The 19271-nt window shown below is 48.1% G+C and overlaps 1 protein-coding gene across 1 annotated transcript in view; it reads right to left on the bottom strand.

The window, feature by feature from the left end:
- Positions 1–19271, bottom strand: part of Ptprn2 (protein tyrosine phosphatase receptor type N2) — a 749243-nt gene that overhangs the window by 3164 nt on the left and 726808 nt on the right. Inside the window, exon 22 of the mRNA XM_059279385.1 lies at positions 6078–6151. Coding sequence (XP_059135368.1) covers positions 6078–6151 — 74 coding nt within the window. The remainder of the gene's footprint in view (positions 1–6077; positions 6152–19271) is intronic.

The raw sequence follows: 19271 nt of genomic DNA, 5'->3' as shown, positions 1-19271 counted from the left end.
AGGAGGTGCTGAAAGGGGACCTAAGACCCAGTGTCTCTCTGTGTCACTGACGCCCCTCTTCACGATGATAGACTAGCCTGTAGCTCGGAGGACAGAACCAGGAGAGGTGGGGGTGGTCATTGTGTGTATGAACGGGTGGGGTGGGGACTGAGTCAGACAGACAGAGAAATAGAATCATAGCAAGAAAGACAGACAGAACAATAAGGAGAGACAGAGAGATGGAGAAGAAAGAACAGAGATTCTGAGAAAGGGGGGAGGAGAGAGACAAGCCACAGCTACCTCACCTCACCAGTTCCTCAGCTGATCCTGTTTCCTCAGACTGGAAGCCTCTGAGTCCTCACATCTGAATGGATCTCAGCTGAACTGCAGCTAGAAACCTAGAAGCTTAACCAGCCAAATGCTTCTAGTTTCTGGTCTTCACGCCTTACATACCTTTCTGCTTTCTACCATCACTCCCTGGAATTAAAGGCTTACTTTCTGGGATTAAAGGCGTGTGTCACCATGCCTGGCTGTTTCCAATGTGGCTTTGAACTCACAGAGATCCAGAGGGATTTCTGCCTCTGGAATGCTAGGATTAAAGGTGTGAGTGCCACTGCCTATCCTCTATATTTAATATTGTGGCTGTTCTGTCTCTGACCCCAGATAAGTTTATTAGGGTGTACAATATTTCAGGGAACATAATACCACCACAGGAGAGAGATAAAAAGGGTAGGCAGACAGACAGACATGGGGAGATGGAGACAGGGACCTGAAAAACTATAGTGTGGGACATGAGAGAGTGGGTTGGGTCCCTTCTGGGTATGACCCAGAACCCCCTGACTGAATCATCATCTCTTGGTCCAAGCTTAGCCTATCAGGAAAGGCAGAACACATTTGAGGCCAGTGTCCCTTTTCTAGAGACTTGGGATCTCCATTTGGTATCGTTGATGAGAAGGTGGACAGGGTGTTGGAAGGGTGGACTTGTGGAGCAGAAGACAAAAGGGAATGATGTTAGAATGCAGGAATGAGAAGCTAAGGGTGAGTGGGCATTGAGCACCATGTACAAACACACACACACACACACACACACACACACATACACACATATTCATACACTCACATCACATTCACATCTTACACCTTTCAAGATACATTAACACCATATTCATATATATTCACACCCATGCACACTCACACTCACTCACTTTCCCCACACACATTTCACAACCCACACATTCACATCTCCGACTCACACCCCACCAGACTCATTCACCCTCACACTCACTCATGCATACCTTACTAATTCACATACGTTCGCACACACATACTCACTCATGCATACCTTACTAATTCACATACATTCCCCCCCACACTCACTCATGCATACCTTACTAATTCACATACATTCCCACACACACACTCACTCATGCATACCTTACTAATTCACATACATTCACACACACACTCACTCATGCATACCTTACTAATTCACATACATTCACACACACACTCACTCATGCATACCTTACTAATTCACATACATTCCCACACACACACTCACTCATGCATCTCTGTGTATCCACATGCAAACCTCATTCTCACACATGCCAACTGGAAAGTTTTCTGTGTATTCCTTACTTGCACACTGTCATGCATACCCTTAGGTGTGCCCATCTTGGTGAGCACAGCATGCTTACTTCTGGGTTTTAGAAGAGGAAATATCACAGGCTAGGGGCATGGTGGCACCTGCCTGCAATCCTAGAACTTAGGAGACTGAGACAGGTGGATGATCATGAATTCAAGGACAGCCTGGGCTACATAGGGAAATCATGAGACCACTTATTAAATGAATTGAGCCAGTCTCACAGAAAGAAGTATTACATGCTTTTGTTCATAGTGGGAGGGGAAAAAAGGACGTAAAAATGAAAAGGAGGTGATTAAGGCTGTGGAAGGAAAAGGACGAGAGTGGGGTGAACATGAGGGGGTACTTTACAGGAACACCCCAAGGAAACCTTTCCTCCACACAGCCTACATGAGTAACAAAAACCAAATTCAAACAAGCCCATGGGAATGAAAGGGTTAAAGCTTTTAGTTACTATGGCAACTCGCCCTGCCCTGGGGAAGGGGCACAGCTGAGGTAAAGAGAAGCCTGAGCCGGGCAGTGGTGGCGCACGCCTTTGATCCCAGCACTCGGGAGGCAGAGCCAGGCGGATCTCTGTGAGTTCGAGGCCAACCTGGGCTACCAAGTGAGTCCCAGGAAAGGTGCAAAGCTACACAGAGAAACCCTGTCTTGAAAAACCAAAAAAAAAAAAAAAAAAAAAAAAAAAAAAAAAGAAGCCTGAGCCGCCTGGATGCGATGTGTGCAGCTCTCCCTGACACCTTGCCTCCCTTCTTCAAGGTCTGTGCCTTTTTCACCTGGCAGAATCAGGAGTGGCTGCCCTAGATGTGAATCCACAGTCAGAGGGGGCACCTTACTGGAGCTCTTGTCTTAATCCTGGCTAAATCCTCAGAGGCGGCCAAGCCTCTGTGTGTCCGGGTGTCTCTTCTCTGTCCATGCTGCTCGGGCAGGCATCTGTTAGCTGTTTTCTGTATGTGTGACTGGCCTGGGTTCCAGGGGGAAAAGCTACTACCCTTTGGCTCGCTTTAGCAATGCGAATGTGCTGTCAGGAGTCTCCAGCCCATCCAGGCTCATGGTCAGTGCCAATCAGTGGTCCTTACCTTTCCTCAGGTCCAAATGATGGGCCCGATCAAGTACCTTCCTGTGAATTGAATGCCCATGACCTGCTTTCAGCTCCTGTGAGGAGTGTTAGCATGGCACCGTTTGGCCCAAGTAAGTTTTCTGTCTTTGTGAAACTAGAGTTCCGAGAGGAGCTCGGTGTCATAAAGTGAATCTGGGGAAGTGCCATAAATGTGGAAGGATGGTGACGTCTGTGTTGCCATGGACACAGGAGCAGGTTTCCATCTCTGAACATCCAGCCTGAGGGAGGAGGGGACAAATCCTGTCACCATCCACCAGAGAGCAGGCTGCATGGGCAGACTTGGTCCCTGAGCCTTGCGTCACCCTGTGAGCCGGCTGCAGGGCTGGAGCATGTGGGCTTTAGGGTTATGTGTGTCAACACTGGGTGGAAGTGAATACACACTATACAGTAATAATCAGTATAATTATTAATAATATAATAATCAGTATAATAATCTCCATTGCCACAAAGCACTGAGGCTTGGGCGGGGGCAGGGGCCTGACTTGGACTACATCAAGCAGGCTTTGGCAACCAGATACTGATATCTGAGAGCTGGATGGCTTTCTTCCTGTGATGAGTCGGGCATTTCCTCCACTTCTGGCATATACTTTCCCTTGGGAATAGTGCAGATCCCTCATAAAACCAGCTGATGTTCTGGGCACTCTGAGCTGTTTGGTGTGGAAAGAGATCTGTAAGGTTCACATTGGCACAGATGGAAGAGACTGGATTATATTTCCCGTAGACTCTCTGAAGCAGAATGTCGCTCCAGAGGCAGGATTCACTTTGTATTCCTGGGTCAAAGTGTCCCTGACTTTCCTACCATTACCAGCCGCTGCCTTGTTCTGAGCTACCTGCTGCAGGGTGGTACCCAACATGGCCTCTCACAGCTAGGTGGCCCTCTTTTCCGAGGGCACAAAGCCTGTGACAGGTCACTTGTCACTAATAGCCACTGTCCTGTGCAATACCTGTCCTGGTAGCCTCACATCTCCAGACAGTGACAGGCATACACATGGCCCCAGGACACTGAGGTCTCTCCCACAGGACCCTGAGCAATTATGGAGGGGAAATGTGCCACAGTGGGGAGACCTGCAGACACACTTTAATAGTGGTAGACAGCTGGGGCTGTGTGCTCTGGGGAAGAAATCTACCTCCTGATGGCCCTGCCTGAAAACCAAGGGACATCTGATGAACTTGGCCAGCAGGTAATTTATGGATCACTAGCCTATCTCAGACCAAAGGAGACGAAGGGAGGGGGTGCTCCACGCCTGGCAATTCTGAATGACTGTTTCTACAAGAGGTTATGGGCAGGCACAGGTGTGGGTGTGGTCTAATGGTAACCTCTGGTTTTAACTACTGTACTGTGGTTATGCGAGAGGTGTTAATATTGGTGGGAACTGAGGGGGGCGTGGTCTGGAGGTTATCCGCATTATTTCAGTAATTGCTTTAAAAAATATTCAATTGGTTATGCATATATGTCTTTGTGAATGTATATGTACACATATGTGTGGGTGTCCACAAAAGCCAGAAGAAGGAGTTGGAGCCCTTGAGCTGGAGTTACAGGCTGTAGTAAGCTGCCTGACATGGGTTTTGGGAATCAAACCTAGGTCCCCTGTAAGAGCGGAAAGTGCTCTTAACCACTGGGCCGTTTCCCCAGTCCCATTGTTTTTTGCAAGTCTAAACTAAGTTCAAACTTTAAGATAAATACCCGGGAAAGGACAAAATGTAGTTTACAAAGTTCATTCACAATAATATCCTGCCTCACAGCAGAAAATAATAAAGCCAGGAAGCAGAGAGCCTGCCCAGCACAGAGTCCACATCCAGGGAGGAAGGACCTGGCAGGTGAGGCTTCCACTGGGAAGCTCCCAGGTCCCTTAAGGGACCTTGCTTTCCTGCTTACAACACCTCTGTGACCTCATAAGAGGGTCAGGTTGATCTTGCCTCGGTGCTCCGGTTAACACTGGCAGTGAGACCCAGGCAGACAACTCAGGGAGGGATTTTAAGAAATAATATATCAGTTACAGCCTACTCAGTCCAATGTTGTCAGGCTCAGCACTTCTCCTGCAGAGACTATGGTGCCCAACTTCTCAGCATCTGAGCAGAAAGCGGGGGGCTTAGTAATTACCATGTGTTACAGAGGGATTGAGTACATCTGAATCATGAGCTAGGGACCCCCAGGTCATAGCACCAGGGAGTGAGGCCTGGCCCAGAGTGTGCTGGCCAACCTGACCTCACAGGGGTGTCCATACGCAGAAAGAAATTTTCCTCCTGTGTTATGTAAGGATGGAACCCAAGAAAACCTTGGTAGGTAAGCACTGGGCCCTGGAGCATTGCTCTCCCAGCCCAAGTAAGAATTTTAATTATTTGTTATTATTTTATGTACATTGGTATTTTGCTTGTATGTGAAGGTGTCAGAACCCCTAGAGTTTCAGATAGTTCTGAGCTGCCATATTGGTACTGGGAATTGAACCTGGGTCCTCTGGAAGAGCATCCAGTGCTTTCAACATCTGAGCCATCTCTCCAACTCCCACTCCCTGCAAGTAAGAGTTCTTATAATTTGAGGTACTCGAGTTGCTGAGGTACTTTCATAAGGGCAACTTCACATGTATGTGGATGTCAGTGGCCTCTGGGGTCAGGAACACAACACTGAGGAGGAGCTGTATCCTATGATATATATCCATCTTTGGGACAGTCGATGAGGGCTTTGCCATTGGGGGCAGACAAGTTTGGAATGTCGAGAGAATGAGAGGTTGCATCAACCACACAGCTCATCCTGTGAGCTTGAGAACAAAGCTTTTGTTTTCAGTTATGCTGAGACCTAGTTGGTCTGGTGCCCTCAATCCTGGCGATGGCTGCACGGCAGGATGGTGGTTGAGGATGCTGGGGATGAAGGCAGGAAGAGTGCTTGGAGGTGCTCCTCTGGGCAGGTGCTGGGATTGGTCACTTTTATAAAGATGTAGTTCTTGACCAGAGCTACAGCTCAGTGGCAGGATGCCTGTCTAGCATGTGTGAAGCCCTGAGTTCTATCTTAGTCCATACACCTTCTGACTGCATGTCATGCAATGCTCTTCCCCCTCTGCTAAAACTGGTAGAGAGTAATAGATGGGGTTTCAACTGGTTGGGTCTAACTGAATCTTAGATGTTGAAAGCATTTGAGTGGCTCCTGGAATAGCAAGGAACCTCTTGGGAACAGCCCCTGTGCCTCTGCCTGCTGGGGACTGACTTGGATGATGCCCACCCAGACCAGAACCATTGTGTATGGCTTATGTAAGTCCAGCTTCATCCCCTTCTCTGCTCTCAGGAAAATCACGCGGAGAGGCACCTTTAATACATTTAAAGTCCCGGAGGATTGATTGACAGTACCTTTGTCTGGACCATGCCTGGTCTCTGGTCCCTCAAGTGCTCCAGGGTCGCTGCGATATCAATCTCTTTAGCACCTGCAACAAATCACAAATTGGGCTGAGCTCAGTGCACAAGATAATCCACACTGCATCTGCCAATCTCCTGCTATCGGGCTCCCTTTGGGCGAAGAGGCCAATTGAAAATTATTACACTCATCCTTCAGCAGCTTGGCAGGCAGCAGCAATTCCAGTGTTCATCTAGAAAAATAAGGCCAGGGCAGCTTTCATTAGCATTAATTCAAGAATACTGGGCTGAAAAACTGTTATAAGATGCCTGCATAGATACTCACTAGCAGCTAGAGCTTTATTGGTGTGTGTGTGTGTGTGTGTGTGTGTGTGTGTGTGTGTGTGTGTAAAGGATACACTAAATCATAAGAAAGGACACACACTTCAATCTTGATTGCCTAGGATTACTCTCTCTTTAAAATATGAAAGGATAGACTGATCTTTTATGGCTGAATACTGGCTTTTCAATGTACAATTCCTTGCCTCCTAAAAATGAGAGCCCTAGATCTGAAGATAAGACAATAATGCACCCATGCTGTGTTCATGGTAGGTGGTTCCATGGAGAACCCCATCTTCTCTAGCCAGCACCCATCTAGGTGACGACGGCGCCCTTAAACAGGCTGTGAGGTGTGAATACAATCTTGTTAATTCAACGCATACTCTTGTCTTTCTATCTTGCTGTCCTTTATTACCGAGCTTCTTCTCTTTTTAAAAACAGGTTTATATGTATATGAGCGCTGTGCCTACACATATGTGTGTGTACTGTGTGTATGCCTGGTGCTCATGGGTGCTGGAAGAGCACTTGGTCTTTTGGAACTAGATTATTTAGATGGGCGAGTCCCCGTGTGGGTGCTAGGCACGGGTGCTGTGGGCTGCTGAGTCATTTTCCCACCCTCTAGTAGCCAGCTTCTCAAACTATGGGCCCCATGTGGGTTCACGTAACTCATTGTGGCTTGGGAAAAATTTGGCGATGATGAAAGGTTTCAGAATGTGCAACAACCAAAAGTTAATTCAAAATTAAATGCGTAAATATTGGAGGCGTTTCCGACTGTGGTTGCCTCAGCTACACTGTGTGTGTTCACGTGATTCTGAACATACAACATGTGTATGCATGCACTGCACATGTCCTGCCACACCACAGAGAACATCGGCTTGGCTCATACTGGAGATGGTTCTGCGTCATGAATTACAATGTGTTCACTCTACATGCAAGGTTTTCTGCGCTTACTTAATAGTGGGTTAATTACGGAAAACAAAGATTTTAAAAATATTTCCCTACTGACATGCCTCAGCACGGAGGCATCAAATTAGTATATCTTTGGACTGAACTATGCTAGAATGTTTAAATTTTTTTTAAAAAAGGCTATTTGAGTTGCTGACTTGACTTTCAAATAAAACTGTTAAAGGAATTTTGGCTTGGAATTAGGATAGCATTTCTGATGATTCCTGATGTGATTCTAAACATACTTCTGCTCTTTTCTACTACGTATTTATGAGGAGCCATGTTCTTGGCCTCGACAATTATAAAATCAAAATATTGACCCACTCTGGAAACACTGAAGAAACTCCATGCCATGAAGTATCAAATATTCAGCCAAGAGTTATTTATTTATGTAAAAACAAACACTAGCATGCAAATTTGCTTTAGTCTTTAACAAATGATAAATTATACATCTACCAATGAATTATTTTAAAATACATTTCTTTATGATTTCCAGCAAAATATTGTTTGATTTGTATACCTTTCTCATGTGTCTATATGCCTGTGATTATGTAAAAATTCCTCGGGCATCAAGGAGTCATGGACAGAAAACTTCAAGATGCCTGCTGTGGTAGACAGTGCAGAGGCCTACCCGAGATCTTGCTGCAGGTTAGTGTGGGGAAGGAAGTATCCACAGTAACCCAGAATGCCGTGGGAGTCAGAGGGGCAGGTACAGCCTCATGGTAGGTCAGGAACCACTAGCAGACCCCACATAGATCTAGCCCATAGGTGATCACATTGTTAGCAGAATATGGCAAAGTGGGTCAAGAACTGTCTCCTTCCCCATGGAAGAGGCAGGGAAGGAGGTCAGAGCCAGCAGCCTGTTCAAGGTCAGAGTGGTTGGTTATATTATGGCACCTGGACCCTGCTGAGTACAGGATGGAGAGGACTTTTGAGAGTCACAACTGGGAAAACATAGCATTTCCTGCCACAAGTTATTAGATTGCCCACATGCCTTAGCCACCAAGTTAGAAGTGAGACTTTGAAACATCTGTGGCCATCTATTCTACCCTGTGCATGTGCAGCTGTCCTGGGCACCTGAGATGTCAGTGGGGTTCCTGGGTAGCAGGCTATGACCTAGGCTGCCACAGGAAGACCACCAGCCCTGGTGAACATGATCTCATCAGAATGGTCATGACTACTAAAAATATGTCTTTTGAGGTACCTTTCTGAAACCAAGGAAGACCATGGAACCACAGACATTGTTCTGTGTCACATCGTGAAGATGGTACATGGGTTCCAATTCAAGGTCCCTGACCTTCTTTCCTTGTCTTCCTACTTGTCTGTGATGGGGGTGAGCATGGGTCTATGGGCCAGCCTTCCTGTGTTACTCACAGGGCACAGCAGATGCTGGCTGCCATTTCACAATGAAACCCGTAAAGAGAATGGAGTCTGGCGAACTGTACTCTTCTCTGGCTTCAGGTGAAGGGTGATGGCTTAGCTCTCACAGTGACCCCTCAGCTTCTGGCCCAGTAGCCTTGAAGTTGGGAGGCTTGGGGTTAGCATGAACCATCTGCTTCTTGATCCTTCCTTGGTGTGATGAAGGGTTCACCTGGGACATGGGCTTACAAATGGCCTCCCTGAACCTGTCCTTTTAAACTAGCAGAATGAAGCAACCCCTCCTAGCAGCCCTAAGTCCTGAAGGGCTGTCGTATGATAAACCAGGATAGAGACTTTTAATGCTGCCTGATGCTTCAGGAACACCTCCTTCCAGAAGTCTGGCTAGGATGTAGGGACTTCCTAGAGCCAGGCAAAGTGTCATCTGGGTGAAGTGGCTATCCTTCATGGACAGTAATTCATTGGGACCATCACTGCTGATGAAAAGCCATCCTTGGTGAAATGCTTTGGTTACTCTAGGATGTCGTTTTGGACTACAAGTTCTGAAGAGGGGATGGGAAGACACGTGAGCCTGCCCCTAGACAAAGCACTTAAAATACCAAATGGAACCTAGATGTCTCAGAACTCTGCTCAGCCTGAAGCCAACCAAAACTAAACAGTGCAGGAGATTCAGTGAATGCTGGGAAAGTTCAGAGCACTAAAATTAGCAAGTAATGGATTTATTAAGTGAGATCAATGGTCTGATGTGGATGACTGAGGAATTCTGAAATGCCAGAATTAGGAGTAATTAGTAATTTGAAGTATGTAGACACACTTTAGTAGGACTCTGAGCAGAATCTTTGTTGAGGGACAGGCAGGTGCCAGGAAGAGTTCAGAGCAGGCCAAGTCTCCCGTCCATGGCCTCTTGAGTACCAGTGGGACTCCAGTGACAGGCATGTCCACATCCATGCATAGTTGCTGGGTGAGAAGGTGGATGGTGCAGTGGTGGACCCTCATGCACAACATGTAAGCCTTGCTGAATATAAGGAGATTTGCTTAAATCCCCACCACTAGGAAGCTCTCACTCTAGTGTGTTTATAATGGAACTTTCTCCTGCAAAACAAACAACAGAACCCTTTTGGTGACATTGGGAAAGAGCTGGCATGTTATGGTGCAGAGGAATAGACCTTTGACTATGGTGCTCAAGTTCAAAGGCATTGAACACTTGGAGAATTCCAATGCATGACAATGAAGTTCAAATGGAAGGAGACATGAGCTGCAACAATGGACAGGGATACAGTGGGGTCCTCAGGGAGGACCTATGAGCTTTAGCCCCAGATGGGGAACATAATGGGGTCCCAGGAAGGCCTAGGCAATTTTTGTACAAAAGCATGGGGCTGTGTGACACTAGATACAGACTGAAGTCACTTTCTTGGAATTGATGAGGTTTTATTGGAACTGTTGACTTGAGGGATTTTTAACAGACATGGAAGCAGGCCGGGCTGTGGGCTCTGGTGGGCCTTTGTCTTGACTCACATGTGTAGGTGGGTTTCCTTCTTGGATTCCCTTTCTACTCTACCCTGGCAAAGTCCATCCTCTTTCCTGCTGCTGGTAGACCAGAAAGCCTGACTAGCACAGGCCATGCATGAGGGGTTAGTCCCTTCAGGGTCACTGGGGTGCTACTGAGGCATTACTCCATGAACACCAACCACTCTTACTTTCCTAATTCACAGAGGAGCCATTGGTTGAGAAGTTTACATATGAGCTAAGTACCTTTTAAGACAGCATAGTTTTTTTTTTTTAGCTTTAGATAAAAATATCACCCACTAGACAATAAGCATTAAAAGAACATTAGTATTAAAGTATTAAAACTATTTTTTATAATGAAAGAATCAATTTGAAGTTAAAGCAACCTGGGTAAAAATGCCCCTGGTGTGTCTTTATAAGATTTGCTTTGATCCTCTTTTTTGGTTATTGGAAGCTAGAGCCATGTGGCTCAGCTAATGTCATTAGCTCGTCTCATTCCGAGTGACCAGAGTGAAGGGGGCTCCTGCAGTCATTCCTCAGATGCCCCAGCAGCATGCTTCACAGGGTAACTCAATAAGCACGGATGGGTTCCCCTGCACATGTTCTCACCCACAAGGCTCTGCGCACTGCTAAGATGCAGTATATTCTTTTCTCCTTAAAATTAAAAAGACATCATGTATCAAGTGTCCAGGAGAGAAAGGACTTATTGCTGGAATAAAATAGTTCCACTGGGGGCAGGAGAGATGTCTCAGTGGTTTAGAGCTCTACCTGCTCTTCTAGAGGACCTGGGTTTGATTCCTAGAACCGATATGACCTCTAATAACTTCCTGTAACTCTGGATCCTAGGGGATCTGACACAGGGAGTTCTGGACTCTGATGGCACTGCACACATGTGGTACACAGGCATATGTGCAGGCAAAACACTCATACACATGAAGTAAAACTAAGATAACTCTTAAGCAATTTTGATGCTATTCTTAGAAGGAACTGAGACAATGGACTTTCCTAAATAAATTCATTTTTTTTGATATTACAGTATAGTTACAATAGCTTTCCTTCCCCTGTCCTCCATCCCAACCTTCTCATACACCCCTCCTTGCTCTCTTTCAATTTCATGGCTTTTTAAAAAATCACATGCATATATGTGTATATATGTATGTTAATACACATATATTCCTAGATATACCCTGTTCAGTCTGTATAATGTTATACAGGAATGAAATGACCACTATGATACTAAAAGGAACAAAGAAGAAAAACATCTACATTCCAGGAGGTGAGCAGAGCTCCTCACACGGTCCGTCTAGATGTGTTCTCTCGGTGGTAAGCTCTCAGTTGGAAGAGCTGAATCAGACTGTTCCATCATGGAACTAGTGGATGCAGGACATAACTAGACCCCCTTCACATCCAGCAGCACAGGGCTTGGCTCAAAATCATGAGGTCCAGAGATACGGTGGATGTGTTAAGAGTGTCTGCTCTTCTTGTGGCTGGGCTGCCTATTGATACCAACTACATACTCCATGCACATGTGTGTGTCACTTACATGGTTACCCATGCCTCCCCATTCCATATTCACCACTATGTGCATGCACACCCATGTGCAATCACCTCATGAGCCCACATTGCATATGTACTCCCCTCATGCACACATGCATGCATGCTCATGTGTATGTCAACCTCACACTTGGCATTTCCTATGTACCCTGCTTGCATGTGTGCCCATGTGCACAGCCATTCCACACCCAACACTGCCTTTCCCTCTCTCCTGGCCTCTGTGCTGGGCAGTTTTCACTTTATACATTTTATGACTCATTCTAACTGAGGGCTTACCAAAAAATACAAGCCAAAGAACTTTTCTTTCTGACCTAGATAACTTATAGTCTCCATTTTGCAAAATTTCTGGGGCTCTAAGGAGACAACTTTTCTCTGTATTCATTTGAAAAACCAAAAATATCTGGACAGAATTCATGGACATTCTGCTTTTTCCTTTTGAACAAATTCCAAACCCCTGGTCTGGAGAAATTGAAATGTTTCTAGATCTTTTCAATAAAGTACAATAAAATCTAGAGCTCCGAGAGCAAATGGTGCAGAATCGGGAGCCATGTGAAATACCTAGCAGGGTTCCAACGGCGTCTGGAGCCTCTGACTATACTGCACAGATCCTGACTGCTCGGGATTCTCACACGTGATTCCGTGATGTGGAGGGAACTCAAGGAAGGATCACAAAGTGATGGGGTGACCCTAACGGCAGCCCAGGGACAGAGCCGCTCTGGCTCCCTAGGACCACCCTTTCTTGACAGTGGCCCTAAATCCTACTCATAAGTGAGTCAGCTGCCACTGCCCAATAATCAAGGACACCCTGTCATCAAGCACGAAGGGCCTAGAATTGCTCCCTACAAGGATGTCACTCTGGTGGAGGAAGAGGACGTTGGCGTGAGGTATGGGCACCTGGGAGCCCATGGGGCTGAGGACAGAGTCTCCTGGGACCACTGTAGGGGAGGGGAAACCACAAATTTGGACTAAATAACAGACCAACCTATGTTCTGAGGTGAGAAGCGGCTGAAAGGGAATGGCCCTGCTTGGAGTAAGGGGTTTGGACCTCTGGAAGGGAATCCTTTTAGGTGGTGCAGTGTGGGAGGGGCTGATGTAGTATGAGCCATTCTTCTCTGGCTGTGGGCGAGGGCACAGCCAGGAATTCCTGCTGTTCAGTGGCAATGCACCATCCCACAAGGATGTGGCTCCTTGACACTACACCTACAGGACAATAGGTGTAGTGTCAATGTGGATGTGGTAGTCTCAGCCCTTCCCAGTAGATAAGCATTTTCTTTGTCTATCCTAAGGGCTGTGAGGGGACTGCCATGTACCCTTTTGCTGTCTGGTCTGGAATATGTCTGGCTCCCAGCTTCCAAGGCACAGGGTCCAGTACAAGGTACAGTGATGTCACCCCAATGCCTGGTCACCACCTCTGGTACACTAGGAGCTCGGAGGAAATGTTGAGAAAGCACATGGACAGCAGAGGACACACACAGTGCCTGACCCACACAGTACATGACTGCCTGACCACTGCAGAGAAGAGGTGGGCTCCTTCCATCTTGCCCCTCACTTCTGGCTTTTTCGGTCTGAAATTTTTTGAGCTGCAAGGCAAGCAAGCCATCTCCACTTTGAAGACAGGCTGTGACCATCTGTGCCTTTCTCTTCCTGCTGGTATGTGAAGCATTCCTGTTCCCCTGCAACCTGCCCCATCTACCTGTCCAAACCAGACTTGTCCACAGATGAGCTGGCCACAGGCATAGCCTTCCCTTTGTGCCAACCTCTCTGATGCTATACCGGCTGACGCTGGCTACTCCTGTAGCCTCCATGGCAAATCTGATCTGCCTCTACCCCAGCTCTCATGCCTTCCAGCTCTCTTGTCCCCGCAGCCACCAGTCCTGGCTCCGTGAACACCCACATAGGCTGTCTTCCCTCCTGTGATTCCAGGCTGCAAGAGTGAAACAGATTTGTTACCAGTCGCTATTGCCCTAGGCCCTTCTTCCTCCATTGGGCTCATCAAAGCCCAGGGCACTCCCCACTGACCTTCCCTTCCCTCCCTGACACACATCAAAGGCCACACGTCCACAGATCTTCCCTGGTAGGCTCTGGCCTCTTTTCAGGAAGAGCAGGTCTCTGCAGCTGACCTTGGCTAGTTGGAGGCCTTTGGGAAAGTCATCAAAGTTCTCAAGACCCGCTCTGTCAACCTACAACGAAGTCGTCAGATCCTCTCTGGTGCTGTCGGTCTTCCCTGAGTTCTGTGACAACTCTTCTTGGCACGTTCCACCACCTGACAACTGCCAACTGTAGCCAGCCACTGGCACGGCAAACACTGTGTGGGGATGCTGTGTTGGCTGATGTGGCGACACTGTGCTCCCTCTGGGCCCATTGGCACGGGACCTCCATGTTCTAAGCTTGTGTCCTCTGAGAGCATGAGTGTCATTGTGATTATAACCAAGTGACCGTGAGTGACAATGAGCTCCATGAAGTGAGGGGGAGGGAAGTTACACCCGTGCCTCAGGACACATGAAAAGGTCCTGTGTGGGGCTGGAGAGGTGACTCAGTGGTCAGGAGCACTTGCTGCTCTTGCAAAGGACCTGTCTTTGATTCCCAGAACCCACATGGTGGCTCACAACAACCACCTGTCACTTTCATTCTGGGGGTCTGATGCCCTCGTCTGGCCTCTGTGCATATCAGGCACACATAGGGTGCACTTACATACATGCAGGTAAAATACTCACATACACAAAAATAAAAATAAATCTTAAAGAGACACTGAAAGAGCCAGGGAGGTCCCAGAGTTGGAGGCCGTGATGACGGTTGGAAGGGCCTCCCAGGCAAGGCAGGCACGTGAGGTCTTCTGCCTGACACTACACTTAGACACCATGGAGGCAGATCTGGAGAAGTGGAATGGGGCAGGGAGGCTAGCCCAGCAGCCATTACAGGGCAGGGGCTGGGCCTGGTGAGAGGAGGGGCTGTTTCTCCATCCTGTGGGCCCTGGGGATCAGACTCAGCTCGTCAGGCCTAGTGATAGGAGACTTACCTACTGAGCCACCCCACCAGCCACGTTTTTAAGCTCTTGTGGGTATATGTGGTTACATATTGAACAGTGTCACTCTGGAGGGGTGTCACCTTTAAGAACATTCAAGGAGCCAAAATGTCATTACTTGAGGAACATGCTCTGTCTCTGCCTGCAGGAGACAGTGCTGTGTTGTACAAGCCCACCACCCTTTGGGACTTTCTTTAGGTTGTGATTACTCTAAGCTCCCAAGGCAGACCTCCATCTGCTCAGGCCTGGTGTTGAAAGTTAACTTCTCTTATAGAAAAATGAGGACTCTGGGTGACCTTGGGTCTAAACACACAGCAACAGCAACAACAACAAAAGATTTTGGGGTGAACATTTAAAAAGATAACTTGAACAACATCAAATAGTTCTTTGCAGCGAAGACCACCACTAAGACAGTGAGAAAAACACTACTAAGTGGGAAACTATAAAGTGCCAGTCACACATCCGATGCAGATTAATACTCAGAATATAGAAAACAAGCAACTCTAAGTCACAGACAGGCAAAGGACTGAACCACCATGTCCCCCAACATGATACATGAGTGGCGAGTAAGCCTGTAAGTTGCTGAACTCCACTAGTTAGGAGGGACACACAGGCCAAACCCACAATGAGATGGTATCACATACACCAGTAGGGCTAACACCCCCAATAGAAAAAGAACAGACAGAATGACAGTCATTAAGAAATTAAGTACAAATGCTGGCCAGCAGCTGGGCACAGGAGACCCACAGGCACTGCATGAGAATGCAGTCAGCCCCTGTGGACGTCAGCGCGGAGGTTTCTCCAAAATAACAGTAAGTCTTCCATATGATAAGCTAGCACCCCTTAGTACGTGTGCAAAGGACTCCAGGTCAACATGCCACTGAGATACTTGCACACCAGTGTGTATTTACTACAGCAGCATTCACACTAGCTCAGCTACAGGACCAACCCAGGTGTCCACCAATAGAGGAACAGACAAAGACCATTAGTGCAGTATTCACAATGGCACTTTCTGAGCCTTAATGAAGAAAGAAGTTTTGTTGTTTGCAGGAAAATGGATGTAACTGGAGATAGTACGAAGTGAAGGAAGCCAGGCTCAGAAAGATGACTCTGTGTTCTTTCATTGTGGTTCCCTGGTTTTACACACATGTGAAACCACACATGTATCTCATGGAAGTAGAGGTAAAGTGTCTAGGGGAACAGAAGGGACTAATGGGAGGGGGAGTAGACAGGAAAGAAGGTGGGAAGTGAGGGAGAATCTGCTCGGCATACATATATATAAATATAAAATTTTAAAGTAAATATATTGAAAAAATTAGAACCCAGCACAGCAATGGTGCACAGCACATGTGGGCAGAAGGAACCGCGTGTACCACTGTGGGGGTGCAGGATAGCACAGCCATGGTGGCACAGTACGGATTGGGCACCTGACCCAGCAAGCCCATCCCTAGAGGTATACTCAAAACAGTTCCAATCGGGGATCCCAGCAGACTGCAACCCAGGGAGCAGCTCAAAGTTGGAAACAGACCAGTGTCAACAGATGAGCCAAACATGGTCTACTCTAACTGATTATGCTGAGTCCTGGGACGACCAAGGTAAGTGACAGAGTGGGTAAACTTGAAGACACTGTGCTAAGGGAAGTCAGCCAGGTGCAGAAGGATGAATAACAATCCAGCTTCCCTAGACATGAGGTGCCCAGGCCAGTCACAGACTGCACATCCTACAAGAGAGGGCACCCTGGGGGTGGGCGGAGGACCAGGTTGGGTTGCTGAGGAGGAGTCTGGGGCTGCACACCTAGTATTCACACCCACTCTGACTGTGGGATCTCAGCACAGCAGCCCCGAGTGTGAACTCACCTGAGTCTATTCTAATATGTATTGGGGCAGGGGATGAAAGTCAGAGATCCACACTGGAAGGGACAGTTCCTAGCCAGTAGCTGACAAACCAGAAGCACCTGTCCCGCTCTGTGCATGTACCGGGGCCACGGGGTACAGCACAGGGAACAGCACAGGGAGACCAAGCTGCCGGCCTCTATTCAAAGCAGATCTGTGCCTCATCGGGAGGCCAAGAGACTCCCTCCTCTCCCAAACTCCTGCTAGGAATGCTGCCTAAACCTTGTAGTCGCGTGCCCTGTTTCTGTGCCGGCCCTGTCTGAGCGATCATTAATGCTACAGCTCTAAGGATCCTGCTGCTGTGGTGACTCAGCCCTGGAAGCTTGGGCCACTCTCCACACCTTTCAAACATCAGAAAGAAATAGGAAGAAGCCCCGGGTAAGGGGTTGCTAGGGCTGAAACTTAGAAAGCACAAGTTTAGAAAGCAGCCGGGCTGGGAATGCACACCTGGCCAGGTGAGAACCAAACCCTTCGGTAGGAGAGGCCATGCATCTCATGTGTACAAATGCGATCTCCAAATCCTACTGCCTACGTGCAGCTCGGCCGTCCCCGAGCGGGGTCCATTTACTTTGATTTCCAAGCGCATCATTGTCTACTTGCTAACAAACCAGACAGCGCAGAAAGAACTTAAATTATTCCAACTCCATTCTTCCAGCCCTTGTGTTAGGCCTGAGGGCCTTAATCCCTGAAAGGCTGTGTGAATGAGAGCTGCTGCTGCCTGCAGCTGGGTGTACAGGGCGGAGGACTCTGAGGACAGCGTGGCTGCACAGACCAGCTTTGCAAAGGCTTTCTTTGCCGTTTCTGCAATTCATTTCTTTTAAGAAAGGGAACTGGGGAGAAAGGCTGCATGTCCAGGTCTTTGGGCATCTGAACATTTGATGAACACTGGGTCAGCAACATGGGCCTCCAGCTTCTCAGGCCAGACAAAGGCACCCCAGTCGCCCAGGACAAAACCCCAGCGGCCTCTTGGGGTGGTGGCCTGGGAAAGGCCCACCTCAGTCTGTGAGGGGCTGCCTGCCCTTTGATCTCTCTTGAGACCCCAGCTGGGCCCCAGGTCAGAGGATTTCACACTGCAGCCCCCCTGGGGAAGGGGAGCAGGTCAGGATTGGAAAGAGGGTGATGGATCCCAGAGAGCAGGGAGCCTGCTAGCCCTGACCAGTTCCACATGGATGGGCTTGTATTGTGAGTACCAAGCCCACACTTTAAATGGAATCTGACATTACATGGTAGAGTGGAGCTGGCGAATGGGAGGCCTGGGTTGATGGAAGACAGTTAGCCCACCCCCTGCGCCTAACCGACTGACTGGTCTCAGTTATTTCTCTAGGAAGTGAGTAAACAGAGTCACTGAAGACCCATGCCAGATCACACCAACCCAGTGGCTTCCACTAGGGCCCAACCCTGGCTGGTACCTTTAGCCCTCACCCTGCGCTGTTTGGTGTCTTTTCACATGAAATGAATGTTTGCCAAGGAGCTTTTTATAGCAGAGTGTTCGCAAAAAATAGCCATGAAAGAAAACATCTAGCTAGAATAATCTGCCACTCTGAGGAATTTTGGTGTAACAAAAGGAAAATATTATGTTCACGAGAGCAAGTAGAGGACAGGCAATCAGGGAAGAAGTATGAGTTCCACTGATTGCTACCAGCACTGATAACTGTATTTGCTAAGAAAAAGAGGTTGAAAGTCAGCCAGAACAGCATTAATGGATGAGAAGATTTTAAGAAAATGTTAGGTTGTGCTGTGCCCCGCCAGACAACGTTACTAAAGGCCGTGACAGAGCATGTGCGTCCGCGTGGGCTTTGATCCCTGGGCCTTTCCACATGCAGCTAAGCAGGGTTGCTGGTGCTGGGCTTAAACCAGAGAACAGAGCCATTGCCCCAGAGCCAGCGGAGGAAGCCTGGAGCCTCAGTGTAGCTAAAGTGCTTGACTCTAGCCAAACGTCCCTGCCACAAGTTCAGGTTACTCTCTGGGTGCTTCAGGCCTCTGTTTGGGCGTAAGGACAGGCCATTCTCCCCCTCCTCTGTTTTCTTTTTTTCTGCTCTTTCTTCCTTCCCTCCTCCCCCTTTCCCTCCTCCCCCTTTCCGTCCTCCCTCTTTCCCCTTTCCCTCCTCCCTCCTTCCCCTTTTCTTCCTCCCTCCTCCCCCTGTCTCTCTTCCCTTCCCCACCTTTCCTTTTTCTTCTTGCCAGGGGAAACCAAGTCAGGAATGCTAGCATTCTTGTGGACAGCACAGGAGCCCGTCTCGACCATCAGGATCTGTCATGGCGGCCAAGCACAGGATGGAGCATGGTGTGTGGAAGGTGCCTGACTCCATGCTCATGTACTCAGACAGAACACCTTGTTCACAGCTGAGAGACTGTAAAGTGCCACCCAGCTCTGTGCTTCCGGGGCCCATGAGGTGAGTCAGTCAGGAGGGACAAGGTGAAGGCAGGCAGGTGGGTGCTGGGCCTTCCCAGCAGCCTTGCCTGGGGTTCTAAGGATGCAGATCCTCAGGGGTGACAGAGCCCTCTCTTTAAGCTTTATCCCTGGCTTCTTTTCCTACACAGTCCTTGGTCATTATAGCTATAGAAAGTCTTATCTGG

The sequence above is a fragment of the Peromyscus eremicus genome, chromosome 14 (assembly GCF_949786415.1).
Source record: "Peromyscus eremicus chromosome 14, PerEre_H2_v1, whole genome shotgun sequence".
Lineage (NCBI taxonomy): Eukaryota > Metazoa > Chordata > Mammalia > Rodentia > Cricetidae > Peromyscus > Peromyscus eremicus.
The sequence above is the reverse complement of the archived record's forward strand: the minus strand, read 5'-3'. Positions and strand labels throughout refer to the sequence as shown.